General features: G+C 33.7%; 2 protein-coding genes across 5 annotated transcripts; both read right to left on the bottom strand.

Annotated features, from left to right (window-relative positions):
* Window positions 1-898: 898 nt before the first annotated feature.
* Window positions 899-4,886, bottom strand: LOC133673939 (putative glucose-6-phosphate 1-epimerase). The gene is made up of 8 exons (XM_062094877.1): window positions 4,551-4,886; window positions 3,757-3,831; window positions 2,989-3,045; window positions 2,751-2,905; window positions 2,473-2,613; window positions 1,973-2,075; window positions 1,792-1,891; window positions 899-1,334 (listed from the first exon to the last, which is right to left on the bottom strand). The coding sequence occupies exons 1-8, from the start codon at window positions 4,719-4,721 to the stop codon at window positions 1,120-1,122; spliced, it is 1,017 nt and encodes a 338-aa protein (XP_061950861.1). The 5' UTR covers window positions 4,722-4,886; the 3' UTR covers window positions 899-1,119.
* An 809-nt stretch (window positions 4,887-5,695) lies between these two features.
* On the bottom strand, window positions 5,696-17,778 carry LOC133673871 (villin-4-like). Of its 4 annotated transcripts, none has more exons than XR_009835087.1 (24): window positions 17,460-17,778; window positions 15,391-15,523; window positions 15,007-15,106; window positions 14,211-14,279; window positions 13,883-14,119; window positions 13,609-13,786; window positions 13,389-13,521; window positions 12,664-12,826; window positions 12,419-12,566; window positions 12,172-12,272; window positions 11,621-11,776; window positions 10,531-10,599; window positions 10,352-10,420; window positions 10,097-10,234; window positions 9,380-9,508; window positions 8,935-9,082; window positions 8,784-8,794; window positions 8,404-8,544; window positions 8,000-8,125; window positions 7,850-7,915; window positions 6,781-7,108; window positions 6,486-6,688; window positions 6,210-6,399; window positions 5,696-6,113 (listed from the first exon to the last, which is right to left on the bottom strand). XR_009835087.1 is itself a non-coding variant. In XM_062094796.1 (23 exons), the coding sequence occupies exons 2-23, from the start codon at window positions 15,444-15,446 to the stop codon at window positions 6,286-6,288; spliced, it is 2,883 nt and encodes a 960-aa protein (XP_061950780.1). In that variant the 5' UTR covers window positions 15,447-15,512; window positions 17,460-17,778; the 3' UTR covers window positions 5,696-6,285. The 4 variants fall into 4 exon arrangements, 1 of the variants encoding a protein (XP_061950780.1); XR_009835088.1 differs by having other exon boundaries at window positions 6,204-6,399; window positions 15,391-15,512; XR_009835086.1 differs by having other exon boundaries at window positions 15,391-15,512.
* Window positions 17,779-26,985: the final 9,207 nt, after the last annotated feature.

Here is a 26,985-nt window from a genome sequence, read left to right as displayed (position 1 = left end):
TATATATATATATATATATATATATATATATATATATATATATAGAGAGAGAGAACTGACTAAAGGAAATATTATCGTATTGAAAGACTTAATAGAAAATAATAATTTTCGAGGAAGAAATTAGAACCATACCAATGGCTTCCCTTGCATTTAATACAAGCTTATAATGTTTTGGAAATTGTCGACTTTAATTTTTGGAATACAAATCCGACTTTGAAAGGATCATAATACGCCAACCCTACATTGCAATAATAGTAGCTTCATGAAGTCTTTATATATACAATAATTAATAATAGTAGTGATGACTTCTTAATTTTTTTTAATTAAACTATTCTAATATAATATCATAATCTCGAGCATAAATTTTGAAAGTTAACATAAATTAAATTACATCACATCATGTTAACTTACGTCATATTATATTAACTTATCTCAAGATAGCTCTAACAAGGTATTTTTGTCTATTCTTATTCAATTAATTATTTCCAAATGTTTTTTTTTTCAAGGTCTTTTTTTTCTATTTTGTATGATTGTTCTCATTACCAAATTTTTTAATCATCTCATTTAAATAAAATCAACTCAAACCTGGTTATTAATTTATTTGAAATGTGTTTTCAGTACTTAAAAATTATTTTTACATAGAAATATAAACCCTGGCATAGCTATAATAAGATATGTTTGTGATGTATTTCTAAACAAAAAAACACTTTAAAAAACAATCACAAACACACTTTTAAATTTTTAATCATCTCATTAAAACAAAATCAACTCAAACCTGGTTAATGCTATAACTTGAGTTATTTGTTTTATTTATTTATTTATTTGAAATGTGTTTTCAGTACTTAAACATTGTTTTTGACACAGAAAAATATAAACCCCGGCATAGCGCCGGACCATATATAAAAGGGAAGGACCATCTCATTTCACAGCAGTGATCTCCAGAAAATACAACATTCAAGTTTCAACATCTTCTCAAGCAAAGGCATAATTGAGCCATCAACACAGATGTGAGTGAATTCCAGTCCTGAATGGCACCAACTACATATTCAGAGTGCTGAATTTTAAACTTTCAGCCCATGTAGCTGTACAAAATATGTATATCAAAATCAAGGATCCATGTTAGCTGCTCTGAAGAACTTTCTGAGGATCAAGTTGACCGCTACAATAGCTGGAAGGAACCGCAGAAAGTTCCAGCCTTCCTTTCCACTCCTCACCAGGTTTTAGTGTGATGGGTTTTTCAACAGCAGCAGCCTCCACACAGAGCATGTGCATGTACTCATCATCTCCAAAATCAGTCATAGTCTTTGCCTTCTTATCCCATGGATTCCACACCACTGCATGCAAGAAAAAGAAATTAAGATTACATCACTGAGCAGAAAGAGCTCTCAACTGCTATATTGAGGAAACTTGAGATTTCCAAATTCCAAGTGCTCTTAAATTTAGGTATTGAAAGCACGGATAAAAATTAAAAAGAGAAATGTAGGAACTAAGTAGCGCCAAATATTTTCCCATGTGAAAGGTATACAGGTTCTAAATCAATTTGGAAAGCAATTGCCAAAAAAAGTAATGGCGGGAGGGTAACAACAAACCAGGGATTAAATTACAAAAGGATATGGTAGCATCATTATGAAAAAGTATTTCCATGTTTAGTAGTAGATCAGGATTTTGTATCTAATTTTTTAATCAGTCCATTGGCTATGCTACTTCATCAGTACTAGGGAGAAAACAAATCTTTACTCTTAACAAGGTCCCTTTCATTTAACAAAGTTGAAAAGAAATTGTCAAATTTACCAGCATCTGGAATTCCATCTTTGCGTAGTACAAAGGTTCTCTTCTTTTCGTGATCCAGAATTGCAATTTTAGTAGGAGTGCTAAGGTATATCTTGTCAACCTATACATGCATAAATGCTCAAATTAAGACATTGCAAGCAGAAGAACGCAAGCATAAGGGAAACCTGTATTCTTAACCTACTTCTGATTCAAATGTTAAGGCATCCCCTTGTTCAGTAAAACGCTGCTTATTTTGCAAGTTGTCAAGATAATCCAGTGTCTCTAAACCTTCAACCCGCACTTCACTGTAAACAAGCAAATAAGATTTATAAAGGATTCTAACCTACAGAATACTAAGAAAATACATGCACAAAATCATTTAAGTCAAAAAATATATGACACAATTTCTTCTAGCTAGAAGCATAGAACAGAATACTCTTCCAGTTTCCGTGCCATATTATTGTCAAAGATGACATCAAACTTGTGACCATATTAAGACTTTCTGATCAAGGATCTAAATGGTAGCTAAAGGAATAAATTTATGAAACCAATGCAGACACAACTATACATAGATAAAGAGACTGATAATACAGAAAAATGTGACTTTTACTAAGAGACAATTAAGGCTATCTGTAAGCATGGATAGAAAAACAATGACAATTTTAATGATATTAGGAGGTATGTAGCAAGTTAATTAATTACCTGATGTCTGAAACAGAGAAATATGTGTGATAAGCAAATGCAAATGTAAATGGCTTTCCATCAGCATTCGTATTCCTAACGCGAGATGTCAGCATCAGATCTCCCCCGGGTCCCAAAGCTACCCTCAAACGAAACTCATAACTAACAGTAAAGAGAAAGATGATCTAATAAATGACTGTTCATCCCATTGGGAATATGGAGTGGAAATGGTAATAAAGACTCTAGAACCCAAATTGATAAATAAGGATGCAAGGGATAAAAGATTAAAATGACTTCACCTGTAAGGCCACTTCTGAATATCCTCTTCAGACGGCTTAAGGATCAAATCAATAAAGGACTTTGAATTTGTTGGAAATGGAGGTGGATCAGTGTCAATGCTCCAAAACTTATTCCTGGCAAATCCATGCTGCTCAAGGGAACCATGACTTCCGAACTGCAAATTTAGAGCAAGCTTTAGAAGGGAGGATGAAGCCAATTGAAAATCTTGAAAATGAAAGATGCAGAGTAAGTACATACTTGAGGAAAGCATATTGGAATACCGCCTCGAATTGCCTTTGGAGGTTTGAATATTGCCTGCACGAGACATTGATTATAGTCAGTTTAGTTTTTCATACAGTATTTCAGAGGGGAGGACAAACATCAAAGTAAACTCAGGAAAGATGTCACAAGTCAATTAACACTTCTCCCATCATCTAAGCAAAGTGGTGAGAAAGAACATAGCAGTATTGTGATAACAGCATAAGCAAATACAAAAATCCAGGCCAACAAAAGATGGCAAGATATTAAATGTATTAACTACAGTGCAGGGAGAACCAAATCCCGTAACTGAATCTCCAATGATTTTTAGCAATCTGTAGTTAAGGCACTACATTCACTTTATATAGATTAGAGGTTTTATTTTCTCAAAAAACAATGGAGTTCAGCACAGCGGGGTGAATGTGAGAGAAGCATTTAGATACCCTAACATTCTGTGAACCAATTTATATTTCCCTATCCTTTTTTTTTATTTTTTAACTATACCTTTACAAGTGATAGTTTGAGTACAGGATTCCTCCAGGGTGCCACTTGTGTTCTAGTTTAAAGGATGAAAACTACGTACTAATTATTTCTTCATCATTCTTTGCATCTAATTTACAGTCTGGTTACAAATATTACAAAAAAACATATATTATAAATATTTGCTTAAGGATTGATAATGGGAAACAATTTCATGAAATTCCAAAATGAAATGTGCACAACACAACAAAGAGGAATGGTGCAAATAAACAGAATGTTGCATAGCACCTTACTGCTAACAAAAAGCAACTCCTCTCCATGGTCATTCCTCCAGGATGTCACATGACCGCCATACAAATACACCTAGAGAAACAAGAAAAATATTATCATTGATGTAAATAAATACCTTGGCATGCACCATTATCTAATTTACACAAACTTGAATGCTAGTTTTTCTTGGCCACAACTCGACAATACAGCACAACATTGGCACAACAATGATTAAGCACAGTTCAACATCATCTTTGAATCTTTCTCCTTATTTGTGCAATAATAATAGTAATAAAAACCACCATATTTATTTTAGATGGAAAGTACCCAATCCAATCTAAATTCCTAGAAACAGGTTAGATTGCATTTACTTCAGTTTTCTCGGATTGAAGAACATGCAAAAGACGCCCTAATCACTATGACGTCTAACTTTATCAAAAGACAAAAAGCACAGTTCTGATGATTAAAAGTGGGGTATTTCTAAGCTTTTTTTCCCTAAATTTGAGCACAGTCAATCATTATAAACCCTAATGCATTTTTATTATATACAAGAAATGCTGAAAGAATTCAAGTGTTTCTCCAAAATTCATACCTTCCTTCGCCAAATACAAAATCAAGATGAACAAGAATCACAGAGGTTGGTCATGAAAATTAAAGCCATTCAATCTTGAATTAAATCTTTCAGAATAAAAATACAATTTCCAGATCATAAAAAAGATAATAAAAGTAAAAATGTTACACAAAAATCTATCAGATCATAAAAATGAAAGAAAGAGGTGGCGTATGTCATTGCTGTTGTTATAAATCAATACCTCAGCAGAAGAGCCACGTGGCCCGCGGAGCACAACCTTATCAAGGCCGTTGATGCCTTTACACAACTCCACCGCTACTCTCTCGCTGCCACTCCCCGCCATTCTCACCCCTTTCCCTCCGCCCTCTCCCTCTCCCCCTCTCTCTCGCACTTGTCTTAGATTTTCTTTCATTATTATTATTATATCACAAGCACTCCAAATTCCACTGCCTCAACTATCAGTTTCCTTTCCTTTTATTTTCTTCTTCTATTATTATTAGCTCTCTCTCTCTCTCTCTATGTATTTTCTGTCTTCTCGTTTGGCGATATTTTTATATGGTACTAACAGCACTGCACTTTTGCTTTTGCTTTCTTTCTTTCATGTATTTGTGATATTTATTTATTTATTTATTTCATAGGAAGGTTAAAGAGTAAAAAGTAAATTACTCTACAGTAACTGCGGTTTGAATGTGACTATGTATAATTTAAGCCCCTCGACTCCCTTTATCCATTGTCGTATTAAAAGCATCTGTTCTGTTGGTTATTTTTAATTTTTATATTTCCTTTTTTCTAAAATCTTTTTAGAATATGGAAAATCAAAGAAAATGTGTTCTTAACTAAAAATGAATTTTTCTTTTTATAGAACACGTGTTTTCTAGTTCTTTTTATATTTATTTTTAGAATATGTAAAATTTTATGTTTATTTTTTTATTATTTTATGCTAAATTATTACTTTATTACTCAACTTTGACTGTCGCCCGCTGGCCGGAGAAGGGATAAAATTTACAATCAAGATTGCTAAAGCTCTAGGAATTGAAAATCCATATTTTCAAATTTACAATAAGTTTTAAAATCATATATTTTATATTTTTATATTTTTCTTTTATAATATTTTCACTGTTTTTCATATGAAGAAGAAAAACTAAAAGGATCATTAATACAATATTTTATTTATATAATTATTTTCTTTCATATCTTTTATTTAGTTAATATCATAAACTAATTTTTTTATCACAAATCCAAAATAAAATATTCTTTTTTTGGAGTTAATAAGTTTTTCTTGATTATTTTTAATTTGAATGGGATAAAAGTAATATTTTTTTAAGTATTATATATAATTGGGTGGTATCCTTAACTCATAAAAAAAAAAAAGGGAACAGCAAGAAGGAAAGAAACACACTTTAATCGGAAACAAATGATGAGTGGACTGGTTTTACACTGCTCTACACACTTACATCCTCAGTTGTACAATAAACCTAAATCTTCTTCATCTCAAGCCCCTACTATACTGAAAACAATCCAATGTGATCCGAAAATGAAAAACAAAAACTCAAGCTCACAATCAACCTGTAACCATAAAAGAATACCGAAGAACTAGCTCAAACCGAAAAAAGGAAGGGGAAAAAATATGTAGAGTTCGACATTCAAACCACCATATGGAGAAGGAAGAAAAGGAAAAGAGTGAGAAATGGCAAAAATCTCTGATTTGTTTAGACAATCGAGAAAACAAGCTTCCTGGGGGCAGAAGCAGCTAAAAAAGCACTGATGCTGTCCCTTTTAAATTCTGAGAAACCAAGTTCGTTCACTGCAGCAAGAAACAAAAAGTGTCATTTAGATTGCTAAAGAATAGAAGAAATTGAGGATGCCAAAAATACAACTATTGCACAGGAACAACTTTTACAGATTCACAAGCAAGCTTTTCCACCGGCAGCCTCCGTAGCAGGGAGCTGAAGGAAAAGCTGAGGCATGATGGAGACTCAGAACAATTGAAGGGCCATTTTGAGCTTGTTCTGTTTCCATTTGGGCAACTTATAGAAAGCATCCTTTGCCATCCCAAATTTCTCCCTAAATTCTGCTGCTGAGAGGTAAGTCTGCAGGCAATCGAGAAGAAATATCTCAGAACAAAGTCAACAGTGAATGCTTGAAGAAAAGTATTGTCTAACTGTTTGTATTTTACCTCTCGCTTGGTCACATCAATTTCAGTTACAGGATTTGGCGAGTCAACTTTAAGGCGTTCATATGGATAAATTGGGAGCCCTTCCTCATCTTCAGCTTCACCCTCTTTCACATCCTCCTGTATGGTCAGGGATTCGATTCTGATGCTTATAGGCTTCTCCTTAGAGTTTGACTCAGGTGTCGATTTTGGAGTCTCAGGGCTCACTTCAGACATGGCAAGTAGTTACATCAAATTTACACACCTATCCAGATTGGAGATTCAGAAGTAAATAGCTTCCAAGAAGCAGGATGCATACCCTTGACAGACCGCGGCATAATAACTTGTCGTGCTGGTGGTGGTTGTTCAAAACTTGCAGTCAATGCTGCTATAGCTGCAGATTTGGAAGCCAGTTTTGCTGAATCAGGGCTCACAGACTTTGGATATACCTTTCTTACAACTGGTGGTGGAGTTGAAAGGTTTCTGGCATTAGGGTTCTCAAAATTAGCAGCTAGGGCATTGAAGGCTGGAGACCTTCCCCTAACTCGAACTCTGTCAGGACTGAAAGACATGCTTCTGGAACGCTGTGATTTGTCAGGTACACTAGATCTGCCTCCATAAGATACGGGTGTTCTACGTTTGGGTTTCTAAAAATGCATGGCATAAGTAATCAGATATTGAATGGTGGTGACAACAGTATATGGGAACTAAAATCAGCAAGCAAGTCGATGGAACATGTCAATGGATTGTTAGATTCAATGAAGAATCACAAGACAGGCTCAGACCATAGAGTTTATGTGCTCTTCAAAAATTTAACAACTATCTTTCTTCTCATTCATTAGTTGTCTATTTATTGTTGGTGGTGGATAACAAACGCTAACCCAGACTTCTGAAGATTAGTAACCAAAGAGCTAACATGCGACCTCACATTGGTCTAAAGCTAACATAAATCAAGATAGAGCAATTGCACCAGCATCATGTCTAGTGGCAAACACAAAACACCTTTTCTATTTCTTTCCTGACTTCATCTGTGTATTTGTTCCATACCTTTTATTGTATAATTCCAAGTAGGAAATTGCATATTCTTACCGATGCTTTCTTTTCACACACACACACACATATATTCAATTAAAATCATAAGAGCAAGTTTCCAAATTAATCACTGTAATATCAAGATCACCTATGTCCTATTGCTTTAATCAACAAGAGGTCCACACTTGAGATCAAAGAAATGAGATGCTTGGAAAGATCAAAGATGTGAAGAAAGACGGCAAACAAACTACCAACATTAATTAAAGATACATGAAGCGAATATGCAACTAAGAAAACTACCTACATGATATTCTGAGATACTTGTACACAGGATAAAAGAACTGAAGATATCTTACATCTAGAAGTGGAGTACCCCCATTTTTTACAATTGCAAGTTTCCTTTGGAATGAGTTTCCATGCATCTGCATTCAAAATGAAAGCATTAAGATCACATAGAAATCTAAAATATGAGTTGATTGCTGAACAAGAACTGAAATTTAACTCACTGAAGATTTTGCAGAATCCCATGTGAAGAAGCGTGTGAAGAAAGGTGGTTCACTCCCTTCCATAACAATATATATTGGAGTTTCACCGGATGACTTCTTTAACAGAAAATCATGCTCAAGAAATTTCTGTAGAAAGTGAGAACAAAAACGAAATTGAAACAGAGTTGATATGAGCAGTAAATTATTGTAAACTACCTGTCATAACAATCTAACCAAGGGTCAAGTCAAATCACGTTTAATTGAGTTTTTGAGCCATAAATGATAAAACTGGTTGAGTGGTAGCCAACTATGGACATCAGACCAAATACTTGAAAGAAGTGCAGTACTTCAAATGCAAGCTACAACTGTCAAAGTAATGCATAATTATTGCATCTAACTAAACCCTAATAAATGGTACACAGTACCTCTCCAATACTTAAGGCTTGCAGTTTGCTTTTGGAGTCAACCTGTTGCCCCACCCAGACAAAGATCTCAGAGTGAGTATCCAAGATAAAAATATCTTCAGTCATTAAATCATCCTGGGTGAAGTTGTATATCTCAGAAACCTGCAATGACAAGAACTTGTTATAAAAGCCAAAGCACAAGACTTAAGTACATAGAAGTCTCGTGACAATGTACTCATTGGAAAACATCTGAAAACTCACAACCCTTCCAATCCGTAACACATGAATACATAAAGAAAATGAGAATTTAAAAAACCGCCACAGCTTTAAAACAAGCAGAACTTGGAATAACACCTAGGGAGGTATGGCACTAGAAATGATTGACTAGAAAGGAAACACACCTTCAGGTTTCCTGCAGACGACCATGAATTTTTGCAGCAACAAAGCCATGCGAGAAAAGGAAAAGAAAGACTTTTACAATTTACATGAGATACAAACAAACGTGCAAGGCAACAAAACAAATCTAAAAACCAGAAAGGTTATCTTCCCTACCTTTCGAAAATATGCAAGAGAATAGGTGCGGATCACTTTCAGCTTCCCTTGCAAGTTTTTGACTGGGATATTCAGATTTACCTCCTAACAGATCCCAAAATTGTTCAGATTCCGAACCTTCCTTTTGTGGCTTAGACTGCATATTTGGCTGCAGAAATTTCACAGGTAAACAAGACCATTAAAGAGCCCAGTTTAAACCAAAATAACCTGAAAACTAAAAATGAGCTTCTTTATGCATGCAACATAAAATCTTGGAAGACAAAGTAATTCAAGAATCTAATTTGATATAAGAATAATTCTTAGTACGAGCATATCTGACCATAAAAAAGATGCATATCCATGTAATTATAACATCCATTATGGATAATTAGCTAAGTAAATAAAACGAAATCTGTACATCCCATATCATATTACTTAAAGAACTTATTAGGAAGAAATATCAAACCTTTATCAAATCCAGCTGCCTTTCAATAAGTTCCTGGTCCTCTGAAGTAGTAAGGTTTCCGGACCACGTAAAAACAGAGGAGTCATTATGTAATATGTAACAGTAGGAGGAATTCAGTGATGATGCAACCTGATTGAATTTCAATGAAAAGGATAAAAGGGTAAGTATCATCTTGTATACAAAAAAATAAGGAACCTGAAAAACTACATAATACACAAAAGTTGAAGTCTTTAGGGAATTATATTTGGTAATACCATATTACTAGGACCTGTTTAAAAATATTAAACACTCTATTCATAAACTGCTTACGCTTTAACATGTAAGAGACAATTTAATATAACCACAAATATGATTGAAATTTTAGTAAATTTGGCAAAGAATTTTAGAGTAATTTTGACTGGTCAATTTAATTTTTATTCTTTTTCCTTATTTTCTCTCCATCACTTCCCTTTTCCTAATGAGAAGACTTATGTAACTCAGCCTGGAAATGCAATTCAATTCAGGAAATGTGTTAAAACATTCATGGCCACTTCTAAGACATCTCCAAAGCAATGAACAAAAGATTATGGATATTTGTATCATGTTGAGTATAAATTGTCTAGGAATGAAAAAAGGCAATCACGAGTGAGGTAAAAATAGTGCATAGATTAAAAATAGTAAGATATTCAATATCACACTGCATAACAAACTGTAGAAACAATGATAAAAGGCACATACTGGCTCAACTTGTATAGCCTGCATATTATCAGGTCCAGAACCCTGAACCCTGAATAACGCAACACCATCCTCCTTGCATGTCTCATCTGGGAGTTCATTTTCAGCAATATATTTCTTGTAACCAGAGCTATGACCACCCTGATAAACTTTACAATTAGCTGATTTGGTTGAAAGTTGGAAAAAATATTAAAAACTAAATTATTGACACTAAATTCTTGATTGAAGTTTCAGTGGATGTGTCACAAACTCACAAACCTTAAATACAATGAAGCTCTGGAAGATTGAAAAGAACTGGATAGGCTCATTTCCTTCAAAGATGCGAGCCTGATGATTAATAACAAGATAGAATCAGAAAAGGTCCCAAATATGTACAGCAATCTCCTCGTTACAACAAAAAAAAAAAAAAAAGTAATTGCTGGAAAAAAGAATACTACCTGGGCAGGTAGAAACTTTAATGATTCAACCATCTTGCTCGCCAATGAAATAGCAGAAGCTCTTTCCTCCTATTTTTCAATGAGGAATGTATTATGAGAGGGTAAACTAATAGACTCCATATATCAGCACCTAGAAGAGGTTGCATTACAAAACTTCTAGAAAGGGCAAAGAAAGCAAGACAAGGCCTCTAATTCATGAGAACAAAAATATATGAAAATATGGGTTTTGTACATAAATAATTGTAGCCTGCACAGAGCACCCATCCTGCTTCCAGCAGAATACTGTATGTAGGAAAAAATATTTACATGCGTAATCATCCACTATTCACAATTAAGAGCTCATTTTTTTAAATATATACTAGAGTGCACCCTCTCCATACAATAGAGCCAACTGCTGTTGAGATTAAAACAAAAAAACCATTAACCAGAATCAATAAAGTTATTTCCACCTCACATTTAGCTTAGCAGATGCATGGCCAATGATTTGACAAATATATGACAACAAAATTATATTTGACGAATATATTTGTGCCTATACCACTCAAAATGAGAACAACTGGGACAAACATAAAAATACACAAGTAGCAAAAGAGAGAAGGGGAAGAAAAGCTCTTAAGCCAGTGAAAGTTGTAGGGACAACAAAGAAAAGCCATGAATTCTAACACAAAGAGGCACATACAAATATTAACAATAATCAGATGTTTGTCTCTACAATGCCAATACAACGATTAATTAAACACATTAACACTGATTTTATTTGTACCAAAAGTCCAGACAGAGCATTGCTTAACTGTCTGGCTAGTACTATATCACTGATGAACAGTGTGAACAAGCTGTTTTTTGTGCTAAAACATTTCATATGAACAAGCTACATTTTATGCTTAAAAAAATTCACTTTCCCAATAAACAAGAGATCCAGAGCATAATGCGTGAAATGAAACTAAGAAAACAAAGCAATGATAGCATTCTGTGCTAGACACTGGAATGCTCCACTCCTGTTTTGTGACATGTTCCAAAAGGTATTAATGACAGCACCACATGCTCAAAATGAAATAGGGGCACAAGTTAGTATAGGATGCTTGACATTCACCTCAACACTCTTCTTCCCAAACCATGTTCCTATAAGATATTCTTCCCTGTCTTCTCCTGGATATGAATACTGAAAAATATAGCAACCTCCACTGTAAAATTTTGACTGATTTGCAGCAGGAATGAGAATCTTTTCCTGGTCATTCACACTCCAAACCTGTGCAATCATGGTGGAGCTATAATTAGAACCTAATCAGAAAGCATTTTCTGTGGATATGACTAGTGAATTAAGAAGTATCGTTAGTTGAGAGGAACAAGAGAACATAAATTTGATTTCGGAGAGGAATTGCATTGAAAAATACAAGTCTAAAATACCTAAGAAGCATTTCAGAAATACTTGGAACCTTTTTACTTTGAAATGAAACAATACAGGAAAGACTTGAGCTCTTAGTTTAACTTAGGTTAAGATTTAAGTTCTTTTACACAGTAAAATTATAAATGAGATCTGAATTCAGGGTGGGGGTTGGGAATAAACAATGGGCATCCTGCCAGTCCTAGGATCCAAAGTCCAAACCTAATCAATTGGTAAAACTAGGATAATATATACAGCACCTGCAAATTCCCAGTGACATCAATGTATGGTTGAGGTTCTTCTTTCACAGGAGCAGTTTTCAACAGACCATTGACATTAACCCCCTGGCGTCTTAAAAGTGCTGTAGAATCATTGAAAAGAAGAGCCATGAGCATTGGAAAATGGTGATAAGAATGAATGATACCTAACACTAATGATGGTCATGATTGCTTCAAGAATAAAAACCAAATACAAGAATAAAATCTATGAGATAATTCAATTGCTGACCCGCAACTTTTCCTCTACCATCCTCAGACACAGTCACGTTAGTTGTCTGAGGCCACGATTCAAATTTTGATCTAAACATCACCGTCTCAAACCCCTCAATTACACGAGCAATGCGGGAATTTGGACGTTCAGCAGCACGGACTAACTCCTGATCAGCGGGATCAACAACAAGCAAAGAAAATTGAGAAATTATATCATTGTAGAAATTCTACGATCTCCATATTGAAGATGGGATAAAGTATTACTTCCGCTGCTCCGCTGGCACTTTTCCTTTCATCAAGAGAAGTATTTCTCCCCATCCATACAAAGACTTCAACTCCACAATCTAGAATGTAACACTTATTGGTGTCCAGCAACTCCCTTGTCAAAGAATCAGCTTCAACAGGTTCTGCCTGTCCCTTCTCAACACTTTCATGTAAAAGGTAATTTGTCAGAACTACATCATTATTGTACATGATAGTTCATCCATCATATCTCCCATCAAACTCAATATTAAATGCAGAAAATCGAAGCATATGTATTGATTGCCATATATTTTCATTCATTATCTCCAAATAATTAAACCCAACATGTTCTACCTTTTCAACACTTGAAAGGCAACACATAAATTGATTAGGATAAAATAATATTGTTACAACTCTAAGTATTATTGTTCGGTTCCATAATTCAGTAAAACAGTGAATCTTATATTTAACACAAGACGCCAAAGAAAAAGTTTCGGTATATAATTATACAGTTTTGGTAATGTTTTTTGCTGAAAAGAAATGTGATTCATGCTAACTATTATCTTTCATAGAAAACCCTCAGAAACAGTTCAGAGAAGACAAAAAGGAAACAAATATAATTCAAGGTAATGATGCATACGGATATATATGTTTCTACTAGAGGATAACAATTAGTAGAGTAGATAAAAGACTTATGGCATGCAAAGATATGTCATTGGAGAAAGGAATTTGAGAGAAGACATTACTGAAACAGCTTAGTAGGAAAAGAAACATCAGTCTTATCCTCATCACTAGTTGTTTTCCTTGGAAGTGGAGCAAAGCCACCAAAGAAACCCCAGAACTCTCCAGTTTCAGCATCAGCCATCAATTTTCCATCCTCTATGCGAAAAGGACAGATAACTAGAATCAAAGAGCAATAGTTGTAAACTATCAATATTGCAGTCTCCAGTCTAATTCTCTACTTACCAACAGCAGCCACCTCACATTTTCCATCATGATAAGTATCTTTGATGTACTGAACCACCTCTAAAGCTTTAGCTCTCTCTTGAATGGATGAGTTGGAGCCATTAAATTGAAAAATTTTTGACTTTGTATCAAGAATAAAAATATCATCGTGGTTGAGTGAGGATCGAGCAAAAGGAACCTGCCAACAAAAGGTTAGATGCTTAATATAGAGACGATAATTGATAATAATGATAATTCTTCCTGATAAATACAAAAGGTAACTTCACAGACTTGCCTCGTTCACATGGACAACGTGTTTTCCTCTACAAACAAACAAGTGTGTCTGGTGTTCCATGGCCTCAGCTTGTTTGAATCCAGATGCGACTCCACCTTCTTGAGGTATAATACATGGTTTAAAATAAGATAAGAACTTCTCAGTTTCATGTCCCTGTACTTCACGATACTGCACAGCACGGCCTCCAAGAGCAGCATCTAGTTCAACTGTTTTAATGGCAGCAGCACCTGCTTCATCCTATTTTAAAAGAGTGTGGTCACAAGATGAAAGGCATAGTGCACAATTCTGACGGTGAAAAACATCTGGAAAATGAAAAACAAAGACTCACCTGAGAGGTATCTTTACCTAGCCAATAATGAATATCATGACGTAAGGAACCACTTTTTAGTGCAGTTGTCTGCAGGGAGAAAAACAAATATGGCATCATAATAATAAAAATTAATGAAAAGTTTTTCACTCTGAAATATCAGAAAATCAAAGAATTGGCTTCACCTTTAAAAAAAAAAAGGTATAAGAAACAGCTATATCACTCACTCAACAAAACAGTCTACCAATTTATAGACAGAATTAGTTAATGCTCTAAAACAGTGCGCATGATAGAGATCAAACAGATAAGACTCAAAACAGAAGCAAAACCACTTGCCAGTGTCTTCTGCTTTTCTCTTTTGAGAATGAAACATGAGCCTTCTTCCCATTCATACTCAACAAGATCTTAATCACAGATCCTTGTTTTCTCCCATTTCCCTGTCTTTCAAAGGTTATATTCTATTTATGCTCACACAAAATTACTTCTTAATGTATCATTTGTCATCTACTTATCCTTTCTTCCCTGTTCACTAAGTCAACTTCCTAATAAGTACAGAAACGTTAAAAAGGACATCAATGCACATGGATAAACCATCTTCGAGAACCTTCCCACAACTTCTACTTGATTAGTCATCTTTCTCATGATTGAAGTTAGAGGAAAGACCTCCAAACATCCAAAATCATATAACCAACAATTCACTCAATGATATGATCATATGAACCCTTTCCTTTTGCAACCAAATATAAAACACACATGCAGGAGCAGATGTGTGTGCACACAGACAAGAAACACAGTGAATAGGAAACAAAACACCAACCTGTAAAATTACATAGGAGTCCCCAGTAAAAAATTTTCCATGAGAAGACTTCGGCACAGGAACAGGACGAAAGTTTTCAATCCGCCATATTTCAAGTCCACTATATATTGTCAAGGATGGTATGGTCAGAAACAAATCAATTGGAAACTATATCTATCTAAGATTAACATAAGTGATTGTAATAATTCTACCCCCTTGAGTTATTGTGCAACTAAAGTGTATGCTACATTAGGATGTAATAATTCTAATCCCTTGAGTGTTACTACGCAACTAAAATATATGCTACATTTCAAGAATCAGAACTTTCAGTGAGCAACTCATGAAAAAAGAAATTCATAAGTGAATAATTCAAATATGCTTGATATATTATCAAACAAAGGATACGCCTTTTGTCCAGCTCCCTGAAAGGCCGAGTCTAAATCTCTCATGGAAACAGCCATACTGTTTCTGCTCTTCAATTACTTGGATTGCCACAACTCCAGGCAGAATATAGAGAAAGGATTACCCTGAAATAGAACTAGTAGCATTTATGTTAGATAATGGAATAGAAAAGAAAAGATGTAAACTACTTGAATAGGCATAGATAACTAAATAATTGCAGGCAATAACTTTGTAGAATGGAGAGAAGATGGCACTCAGAAACTTCTTGGTATGAAGCAAACAAAATAATTTCACAAGTAAAATAGATTAAAGTAAAAAATAATTGATATCCCATGCATCTAGTACAATTTGAATCAAAACCATGCAAAACAGGTAAAGATTTCATCATAAATCCAACATGCTTGCATGACTTAATTTTGCAAGTAAAGTATGACAGATCTGAACTACTTCCAGATTGAATAGCTGCTCAACATGAACTCTTAAATCAGACAATGCATGCTTAAACATATATCTTATCTCCAAAACTGAGCATCAATGATAAAATTTGTCTATGGAAAAGGAGGAGACTGACAGGAAACTGTTTACTAACACTTTACAGAAACCTCTTAAACAGTGGAAACAAATACCTTATAGGATAAGCCTCATTGGCAGAAGCTCAGGAAGTATATAATTTCCCAAGAAGAGTTGTCTAAGATAATTCTAAAATTGAGTATCCCCATTTACAAATAATGTTTTATAGTCAAATTCAAAGTTTACCATAAGAACTTTCCACAGATTATGCATATGTTTAGATTCTGTTAATGACTCGGATGTTACAACAAAATTTGCAGTCTCAAATTCATTACTACATTGTATGTTGAATCCTTTTCTGAATCCCAGACAAAGAGCTTTGGTGGATGATATTATTAGTCAATTTTGAGAAACTAAAACTACGAAATCCCTGATACATATGTACTCACATCTACCTTTTCCAGATAGAGTATCTATCACAGGTTTCAGCAACTCCACATGTTTTCTCATATCTGAGATAATCAGTAACTAAGTCCCTATCATCACATCTATAGAGGAAATCAATCATCCATAGTCACCTCATAATACTATGATCATTAGCTCCTTGCTCAGGTTCTTAGTTCCACAAAAGTACCAAAGAACTCCATCCTCAGCAGGATAGATACTGAAACATAATGGAAAGATCTATGCTACAAATTCTAGACCTATGTTTAGTATAATAATACACAAGATGCCAATGCCATTCAGAATATGAACTAGTCCAACGAAAAATATGGATTTTGAAATGTGAAATTAGCCTCAAACTCAAAGGAACAGCTGGTTCTATCTCCCATCTACTTCGGCCAACCCCATAAAACATTTGCCACCAATCCAAGTAGACCCCAACATCAAATAGTACGATGTTTTGTATACTCACATGGTGGTGTTAAAATAGGTAACCAACCAATAAATGACAAAATATCAAGACAAATAATACAATAAAAATGACACTCAAAAACCAAGACAATGCCGTTATATGAAATCAATGAACCCCGGATAACATCTGCATCAGAACATGGGGCGAAAAACAAGAAAATCTTGGCACACAAACCAATGATCAAATCAAAACTAGAAGAGAACCAAAATATTAGAAAATAACATATTAACAAAACCTACATTGAAAACCCAACAATCTAAAACTTCCCAAATACCGAAATTCAGAAATAAAACAATATTTTACTCAAACACACATCAACCGATGCAATTTTGGGTTGATCAAGTAACCCACTATTGCCAACATAAGCTAACGTGACCCAGATCAATAATAATAATAAAATAAATCTAAAAACACCAGATCAAGCCCAAATCATCCAAAACAAAGAAACCAAAGTATAAACAATACAATTTTTTGCTACTTTCAATAAAAACAAGAAAACCCAACATGTCAAACATCCAGACAGGAACCAAAACAATAAAAATTTGTGGTCTACTTTACTGGATTTAGCAAAAGAGATGATAATTCAAAAATCCAAGATGCTAAAAGACATGGGAAATTCAAAATCTTGAAATGCAAATGAAAATACCTGGCCTTTGAAGCTGATAATCCAATAAAGAAGCAACCCCAGATCCAATCTAATAAAAAAAATTAAGAGAAAATTAGAAATTTCTTTTTTTTTCTTGATTTCCTCCTCCTTTGTTTTAGTAGCAAAGACAGAGAAAAGCTGGACAGGCTAAAAGGAAAGTTGAGAGAGAGGGATAAAGGTGGGGGTAAAGAGAAGAAGAAAAGAAGCGAGAATAGCAAATGAAGTATAGAGCGAGAGAAAAAAGTTAGAGAGAGAAAGAAGGGAGTTGGAGGGAATGATGTGTTGCCAGACGTGCTTATCACTAACGGCAACAAATGCCACCCCACAAGAACATATGAACTCTTTCGTTATTTGCATTTTCCTATAAATATTGTATTTTTGTAATTAAAATTTCCAACAACAACAATTAAAGAGTAAGAAATCCCATTGTCAAATCAAATTTCTAACATTATTATTATGGAGATATTTGAGATGAAGAGATTTCTTACCAATGTGGATTTTGTTCGAAGAAAGTTTGAAATCTAGGTTAATATATATATATATATATATATATATATATATATATATTAAAAGAACTAGAAAAGCTTGGGGCTTGCTGTTGAAATGGTAAATAATGCTCATAATCCAATTATTTTAGGAAAATAGGATGAGAAAACTTAGGATGTGACGAGGATTGAATTAGAAATCCAAGTAATGATTACTCTAGAGAAGGTTTCAATTGAAAGTTTACAGAATGAATGATAAAAGGAAAAGGTTAATCGACCTTTTTGACTTTATAAAATCTAGTAAATCGAAAAACAGTTGAAACCCTGTAATAACAATAAAATAGTCTTAATCCAGATCAAGTTTATGATATTTGCTGCCGATTAGGTTATATTTGTCAAATCAAAAAAAGCAAAAAACTTATAAAATTAAAGAAAATCAAATAAAATTCATGTATCCTTGCTAGATGTAGAATTTACTGTTCTTGTTGTTGATGTAAAGATTCTATTAGGGATAGGGTTTTTCTTATATGTTTAGGGACTCTATTGGTTAATATATAAATTAGGGAATCAATTTGAAAAAAAGTCTATATATCGGGGATTGATCTAAGGCTATCCCTATTTATTTTCTTGTACTTGATGTAAAGCTAAAAAACAGGCTTGATGCTAGGTAAGTCCTAACCCAGTAGCTCTTCTTCTTCGGTATTTTTTTTAGCACTTTATGCTTCCCTTGTACTAGCCATGAGACCTTTAAACTTTGTAGAATTAAAACCTTTGAGTTGGGTCTTTATAATAATCATTTTATTTTAACTTGATTTTTTTTATTTCACGGTAAAACATATTAATATAAATAAGTTTTTTTTTATCAATATGCATTATAAAAAATCACTTTTATTGTTTTTTTAATAATTTATAAAAAAAACTAACTTGAAATCTAAAAGAAATACCAATATACAAGTTTCCTCTAACTTTTCTTGGTTTGGATTTTGTATTATCAAATCAAACAATTTTATTTGACACAATTTTGGTGTGATTATGTATGTGAATTGTCACATAAGTTGATTTTACCATCTTTATGCAAATAAACATATATTACCAAATAATCATCTGCATTAATGTTTAATTTTGTGTAGCAACTAATGGAACTTGTTACTATTATGCTTTTTTATATCATAACCTATTTCTGGGTTATTCCTCAAATTTATCTTTTTTCTTTCCAAAATAAAAATAAAATAATAAGAGTAAGAAGACTAGCATTTTGATAAAAGCAAACTGAGAGGATTTTAAATGTAGAAAAAATCAAGCTGTATTTTTGGATGGAATCGGGAGCGTAATTGCACCCTATTTTATCCAAAACTTGAGAAATAATGCAAATTTAAGATCAAGTTACATGATTATTGGACGACTCAACATAAAAATTAAGCTTAATAACATAATTAGATTTTTAATAGGCCAATTTAATTTAATTATGAGCCATATTAAAGTTTAATTATGTTTTAAAATTAATTTGGGTCCAATTAAAAGATTTAGTTAGGTGTAAGGACTTAATTATACTTTAAATGAGTCAAATTAATTTTATTAAGGGGTTAATAAGTGAAACATTAAGTTTAAGGGCTAAAATTTGGGTTTAATTAAGAATATTAGAATTTTAGGAGACTAAATTTAATTTTTACAAAGTCAATTGGTTCAAATCAGGGGTGAAATAGCAAGAAAATCAAAGTTTTATGGTCAATTAAGGGCTAAATTGAAGAAATTCCCAACCAAGAACCATTTTGCAGAAGGTGCCGAACTACGGGGACCTAATTGATTGAAATCAGGGGTGAAATTAAAAAAAAACTGAAAGATTAATGGTTAATTAAGGGTCAAATTACATAAATCCAAGACCATGGACTAATGTGAAAAAGGCACTAAAATTCAGGGCTAACATTTAAGTTTAGTAAGGGCAAAATTATATAAAATTAGAAGTTTATAGTCAATGTTTAATTAGGAGTACAATTGAAAGAAATTAAAAGCTAGAGGATCAAATCCCTAAATGAAAACCCTAAAAGCTGAAACAATGTTATTTTATTTAAATAAAACGAGATGTTTTGACCAACATACATTAGACGACGAGTTGTCTGGTACTGTTTATTATCTTCCTCCCTTTTCGCTAGAAAAGTTGCTCGAGTAGCCACTTTTTAAGGATATTTAATGTTTCATCTCTCTATCAAATTTGACCAAACTTGCACGCAAACGATGCCCTGACATCTAACTACACCCTAGTATGGTCTTTTTTGGTCGATTGACACCACAACGGCCTCGACGCCACCCCAAAGTGACCAACTCAACAACCCTTTTACAACAACTTTTTCAAGCAATGATGACAACTTCGAGCTAAAGGTTGGGATCTTTCCAAGCTGAATCAAGGGCCAAGATTGGAATCATAAAAGACAACATGTCCCTCTTCCACCCCCTATAAATAGGGGTGGATTCCATGGTTAAAGGGGGAGAAATTATAAGCCAAAGTTTGAAAAAAAAACAGTCCCCACCCTTCTTTTTTTTCATTATCGTCTTTCTCCTTCTTTGCCACCACAACTTCGGTCATCAGCCACCTTACAATCAACTTCTCCATTGACAACTCCACCACGAGCAGTCAGCACAACCACCAGCTACCCACCCCTATGTCTAGAATAACCATCGCCAACTCCTTCTTTTCCACCACAATCTTCTCCTCTAGCAACCTCAATAACTTAGTTGACATCACAGAGCCGTCTCTGTGCCACCATGAGCCACTAGTCGGACCTTTTAGCCACTAGAAGCTCTCCTCCTCTAGCAAAGCAAGCATTCTCCTTCCTTTTTTTCCTTCTTCTTCTTCACCCCCACCCTTATGGTCATTGCATGTTGAATTCATTCTGCATTCAATGGCTAAATTAATTAGCATAGTCACTAGACCGAGCCAGTGACCATGTGGGCCATGGGCTGGATCCGTTTTAGCCCCGCCAAGATGGCTAGGCCGAACCCAACCCACCAAAAAAAGAAGAAGAAAAGTTTGTTGGGGTGTGATTAGTATTTAAAAGTGCATTTTTATCAAGGTTTTATATCATCATTTTGCATTTGAAGTATCATTAAATTCTCTAACTTAAGCATGTTTTATAATAACAAGTCTGATAACATAAGATATCTTTAATTTATTGTAAATGTTCATTTTAAATGCAGGTCTATCACATAAATCAAATGAATAATTGATAAGTTTAACTACTGCAATTCAGAAGACAAAGATAGGGATAAGCTTAGAAAAGAGATGCTGGTTGAATTCAAATTGGAACACCATTCGGTTATTGGATCATAACTGGAGTTGTAGAACTTGGATTTAGGTCTGATTTATATGGATAGAAAGCTAAGACATAGGCCTAAAACTTTTGTGAAGAGTCCAAGATTCAAAAGGATCGTTTTCAAGTTCAAATTGTAGCAATAACAGAGAAGTCGGAATCTGTCCTACAGCCCATGTATTGTTCAGTATTCAAACCATATCTCGAGTTTTAGAAGTCCAAATGACCTCATTCTTATTTTGTTGGAAAGCCGAGATAATTTTCTAGAACTTGCATGGGGACTATTTGTTTAAATTCTAATGTTAGCAACGAGGTTTTCTGCAAACAAGAAAATAAGGATTGTTACCAAGTCAAGAGGTGGCCACCCACTCAACAATTAGTCATCAAATCAATAGTTCCAAATTTTGGCATATGAAAAGAGGCATTTGCCATGCATTTAGGCATTTTTGTTTTTCAGATCAAGATCATGTTATTGCTCTCTTTCTTTATATTTTTGTAATGCTTAAGTTTTGCTTTCATTAATCTCTTGTTTATGCATTTCATTTCCTTTACAATACTTATATAATCATGTTCTCCTCTTGTTTATTTATGTTTCTCTTTTTCATTATGTTTAGCTAAGTTTATTATGTCAAGGTGAAAAGGTTTCACTAATGGTGTTAGAATAAGTATAATATAAACTCAACATGAACTTTAATGATTATATCCTAAACAACTTGCTATTAACATGTCTTATCATTTTTATCTTATTAATTCTTAATACCTTGCTTGTTAAATGGTTAATCTAGATTTGTGTTGTACAACACTTGATACAATAAATGCTTGATCCTTCATAGCTAACTATATGGTATAACCGACACCTGTGCTATGAAAGGAACTTGATTTGTTGTTAACACAAGTTAGCATCATGAATTCCTGACAATATTTAAAAGTATTGGTGTTACTTAAATAAGATAATTAATATGATCATATTAATAATTTATAATGAGCTATTAATGACAAATCATCCGATTGGAACCTTCTTTATGTGTGGTTTCCAGTTGAGTAATAAAAAAAGTTTATATTATACTTATTTGAAATACCATTAGTGGATCCTCTAACCTTGACAACTGTTTTTATCATTGTTTAATCTTCACATTAATCTGACATCTCAAAGTCCTCTTTAACTCATCATCACCACCACCATCATCATCACCATTATTATTATTATTATTATTATTATTATTATTATTATTATTATTATAGTTAACCTCCTTGTGACCTTCTGGGTTATTTATTACTTCGACACTCATGCACTTAAGATAAGACATCAAAATCTTTTGATCGTGTCAGGCCACTAGTCGACCCACCCCTTATAATAATAATAAGATATTAATAATAATAAGATATAATAATATAATATTTAAAAAAATGAAAAAAAATTCAAAAGTTCTTTCACAAAATTTGTGATTTTTTTGCTTCTTTTTCTATCAATTTTACATAATATAGGCTTGTATATTTATACGGTAAGATACATATCCAGTATTAAAATACTCGGTTTTCTCTGAAACTTTTCAAAAACAATTGAAAATTTCAAAAAAAATTAAATTAATTTCCTCTTAAAAAAACAAAAAAATATTTTGTTTTCATATATACGGTTAAATCCTAAAAGTTTTTTAAACATATCTTCATTAAAAAAAACACAAAAATTACATATTTCTCATGTTTCAAAATGCAAAATGGATATCATAACCAGTTTATGATTGTCTGTTAAGGTTTGGCCAAAATATCAAAAATCTTTCACCAATCATTTTGCTCAATTTATATTTAAAGTGTTGGGATCTAGCTGTAGACTTTAATATTAAGGGTATAAAATTACTTTGTATCTTTAGGTATTAAAGATACAATGTGTAAAATAAATGTGATGCTAAAATTTAAACTTTAGAACGGTTAAGATTTAATATGCTAAGATAGAGAATTCCCTACAAAGACAAATCTGCCTTGAACCTTAAATAAGACCTACACATATGAACACGACGTAGAATAACAATCAAACAACAATGCAGTTTACCTTAGATAGGATGCACTGAGGGTGATGCGTCTTTCATTTACACAATCAGTCTCTTACTTAGTCTCTCGCAGACCATAGGTTTCCTCGTAATTATAATACTAGGTAGTGACTCCTGAACTTCATAATCATAACTTTATGAGTATACTCAACATCCTTTCCTTTCCCAATACCTCTAGAGAGGTTAGCCCGCCATTCGATGCTGCCCCGTGACAGGATGACGACTCCACTAGGGAGACCTTATCTGATTGGACTGAGTTTTGCTTGTTTAATTGTTTGTCTATATACTTTTATTGGTCTGTTTAAATTATTTTGTAGTGAGCCTACCCTTCATGTAATGGCATAAAACTTGTCTTTAGAGTGCGAACTCTCTAATAATTCATTTTGTATTAAGATAAACCTTATCAATAATCCTAAACTCTACAAGATTTTCTAAGCTAAAACCATGGTTTTCCTAACCCACTAGCTCACTTTATATTTAAAGTGTTAAGATCTAGCTATAGATTTTAATATTAAGGGTATAAAATTACTTTGTATCTTTAGGTATTAAAGATACAAATTGTAAAATAAATGTGATGCTAAAATTTAGACTTTAGAATGGTTAGCATTTAATACGCTAAGATAGAGAATTCCCTACAAAGATAAATTTGCCTTGAACCTTAAATAAGACCTACAGATATGAACACGACGTAGAATAACAATCAAACAACAATGCAACTTACCTTAGGTAGGGTGCATTGAGGGTGATGCGTCTTCCATTTGCACAATCAGTCTCTTACTCAGTGTCTCGCAGACCATAGGTTTCCTAGTAATTATAATATTAGGTAGTGACTCCTGAACTTCATAATCATAACTTTATGAGTATACTCAAAATCCTTTCCTTTCCCAATACCTCTAGAGAGGTTAGCCCGCCATTCGATGCTGCCCCGTGACAGGATGACGACCACTAGGGAGACCTTATCTTATTGGACTGAGTTTTGCTTGTTTAATTATTTGTCTATGTACTTTTATTGGTCTGTTTAAATTATTTTGTAGTGAGCCTACCCTTCATGTAATGGCATAAAACTTGTCTTTAGAGTGTGAACTTTCTAATAATTCATTTTGTATTAAGATAAATCTTATCAATAATCCTAAACTCTACAGGATTTTCTAAGTTAAAACCATGGTTTTCCTAAAAAAGGTTTGAGATGATAAGATTATGGGTTTTGACCATCCATACCTGATGTGCATGTACATTTGCATCCATACACATGCATCTATTCATTGTAAATAACATACATACATGTATTATGTTGAAATATAGGTCCCCAAAGAGTCTACAACACTCGACTTTGACTGAGAAATATGAAAGATAAAGAGCTTGCATACCGTGACGCTCATTTCCAAGAAGAGTTGAAGTCTCTGAAGGCAAGCGTGACTCATCTTATAACTTACTCGAGCAAACACTTAAACATGCCTCTAGTGAAGCTTCTTCTCACTGACCCGTCACCTTTGTTTAGACCCCAATAATAGCTCAGTTGGAAGAAATGATGAGTGATCATGGTCAAGAGCCCTAACACAATCCAACATTTATGCAGTCAATAACTCATGTGCCAGCCTCTACAATTATAGATGCATTTGCCAACGAGTCCCACAATATAAAGTCATCTGATGAAATTGATCAAGATAAGAAGGCAGCACTGGAAGCCAGAATCAGGGCTATTAAAATGGTAGACTTGCATGACCTATTATAGGCCATAAAAATGTGTCTAGTCCCAAATATGGTTGTACTGAAGAAGTTCTGTGTTTCTGAATTTATCAAATACATTAGAACTCAATGCCTCATGACTAATCTCAATTCCTATTATAATAAAATGACAGAAATAGTGCATGATGAGAAACCACTAATGTACTTTTTCTAGGATAGTTAGAGTGAGGCAACAATGAGCTAAACAACACCAAGATCTTGAGATAGAAAGATTTGTTGGATGCTTTTGTCAAGCAGTACAAGTACAACATGGATATCGCTTCCGATAGAACTAGCTTATCCAATTTAGAGAAAAGGGACAAAGAAAGTATAAGGAAGTACGCTTAAAGATGGAAAGATCTAGTTGCATAAGTGCATCCCCTATTTTTAGATAAAGAAATGGTCACTCTATTTGTTAGCACCCTCAAGACATTGTACTATGAGCATGTAATGGGTAGTTCAACAAAACAATTCACTAACGCTATAACAGTAGCTGAGTGTAAAGAGTAAAGAGTTAGGAGTGGTAGAATTTTCATGCCCACCGAGAAAAAAAGCTTCAAAGGAAAAATAAAGAAGGTCAACCATATTGAAGATGGCTACAAGGGTAGGAAAAACCAATCTTAAAACTACCATACTCCATCACTTTCACCCCAAATTGCTAACATCAATTTTGACCCTTTATTTCCTGCTAGAAAACCTGAGCCTCAAATCAAAAACCAAACTAAGAGTTTTCAAAGAGTTAAGGAACAATTACCTTTATTATTGCTATCCCTAAATGAGATGTACCAGAAGCTACTAAGCATTAGACATATAGCTCTAAAACCAATCACAACTTTATAGCCACCTTACCCTAACTGGTATAAAACCAACTTGACCTATGAGTATCATGCTGGCACTACAGGACATAACATTTATACTTGTAGTGTCTTCAAGAACAAACTCATGTAGTTGATTAAAGCTAAGTGGATAACATTCGAAGAAACTCCGAATGTGAGTACCAACCATTTATCCAATCATTCTTCAGGTAGTGGATCAGTAAATGCAATAGAGGCGGAATGCTTGAAAAATTTAAAAGCATCAATGGTAAGAGTAGGGTGCGAAGAAAGCAACATAAATTCTTAAGAGACTTGAATTTAAAAGGGTATCCATAGAGGATGAAGTTCTATCGCAGTTTTCTGTCCACACCATCAATGAGATCCCTATAAGAGCTTTCATAAAGAGGCTAGTTGAAGGATAAGTGTACCAGAATATGAAGATGGAGCCTACCCCTATTATTGTCTTTTGTTTGATCATGTTTTTTTTGACTTTTTTTAGTCTTGTCAGCAACATAGCTCATAATAACATATGACTTTCTTTGTCAAATGAGCCCTTTCTTTTAATAAGATCACATGCTTTTTTGTGTTCATGATGTGCCTTCATGTAAATAACAAACCTACACGAGTACACCCTTTACTCACAAAACAACGACACCAAGGATTTTTTAGTATGTTCCTTTTTTCTTAAAAAACTATGCATGATATCACAAGGATTTTTGGAAAGTCAAAGTCTTAACAAGTAAAAGCCAAATTAGTGTTTGTTCTAACAAACAAGTTCTAGAAATTCAAGTAATCACCTAGAAAAAAAAAACTGAAAAAGAATCCAAACACTATGAAATGACTTCAAAGCTAAGTTTTAACTGAATGAATAATGAGAAATCATTTTGCGTATTTGTATAAAAGAAAGTAAAGCTTACCGATTCTGAATGCATGCGTTTGAAATGAGGAAAGACCATTTTTTATAGTCCTTTCACAATACTAAAAAAAATTCTTTGCAGTTCTTTTTTTAGCCTAATACGTTTTTCTTGAAAAATAACCTTAGCTAAGATCACACCCCGCACTGGGGTCAAGTGTGAGAAATATGCAAAAAGATCCTCAATGATCAAAGGTGCCTAAACATAGATGAAAAAAACCAAAGAATAAAAAAGATT

The sequence above is a fragment of the Populus nigra genome, chromosome 15 (genome assembly GCF_951802175.1).
Source record: "Populus nigra chromosome 15, ddPopNigr1.1, whole genome shotgun sequence".
Taxonomy (NCBI): domain Eukaryota; kingdom Viridiplantae; phylum Streptophyta; class Magnoliopsida; order Malpighiales; family Salicaceae; genus Populus; species Populus nigra.
This window is presented reverse-complemented; position numbering and strand designations above follow the sequence as displayed.

Bases quoted from the DNA above. Each gene is read 5' to 3' on its own strand.
- LOC133673939 (XM_062094877.1), bottom strand. From the start codon at position 4,721: ATGAAAGAAAATCTAAGACAAGTGCGAGAGAGAGGGGGAGAGGGAGAG. The intron at 3,832-4,550 runs GTATTGATTTAT...TTGTTTCTCTAG, and splicing joins CACGTGGCTCTTCTGCTGAG to GTGTATTTGTATGGCGGTCA. The intron at 3,046-3,756 runs GTGCTATGCAAC...TGTCTCGTGCAG, and splicing joins TGCTTTTTGTTAGCAGTAAG to GCAATATTCAAACCTCCAAA.
- LOC133673871 (XM_062094796.1), bottom strand. From the start codon at position 15,446: ATGGCTGTTTCCATGAGAGATTTAGACTCGGCCTTTCAGGGAGCTGGA. The intron at 13,522-13,608 runs GTAAGTAGAGAA...CTTTTCGCATAG, and splicing joins ATGTGAGGTGGCTGCTGTTG to AGGATGGAAAATTGATGGCT. The intron at 9,509-10,096 runs GTATGTGCCTTT...AAATTCAATCAG, and splicing joins AGGCTATACAAGTTGAGCCA to GTTGCATCATCACTGAATTC.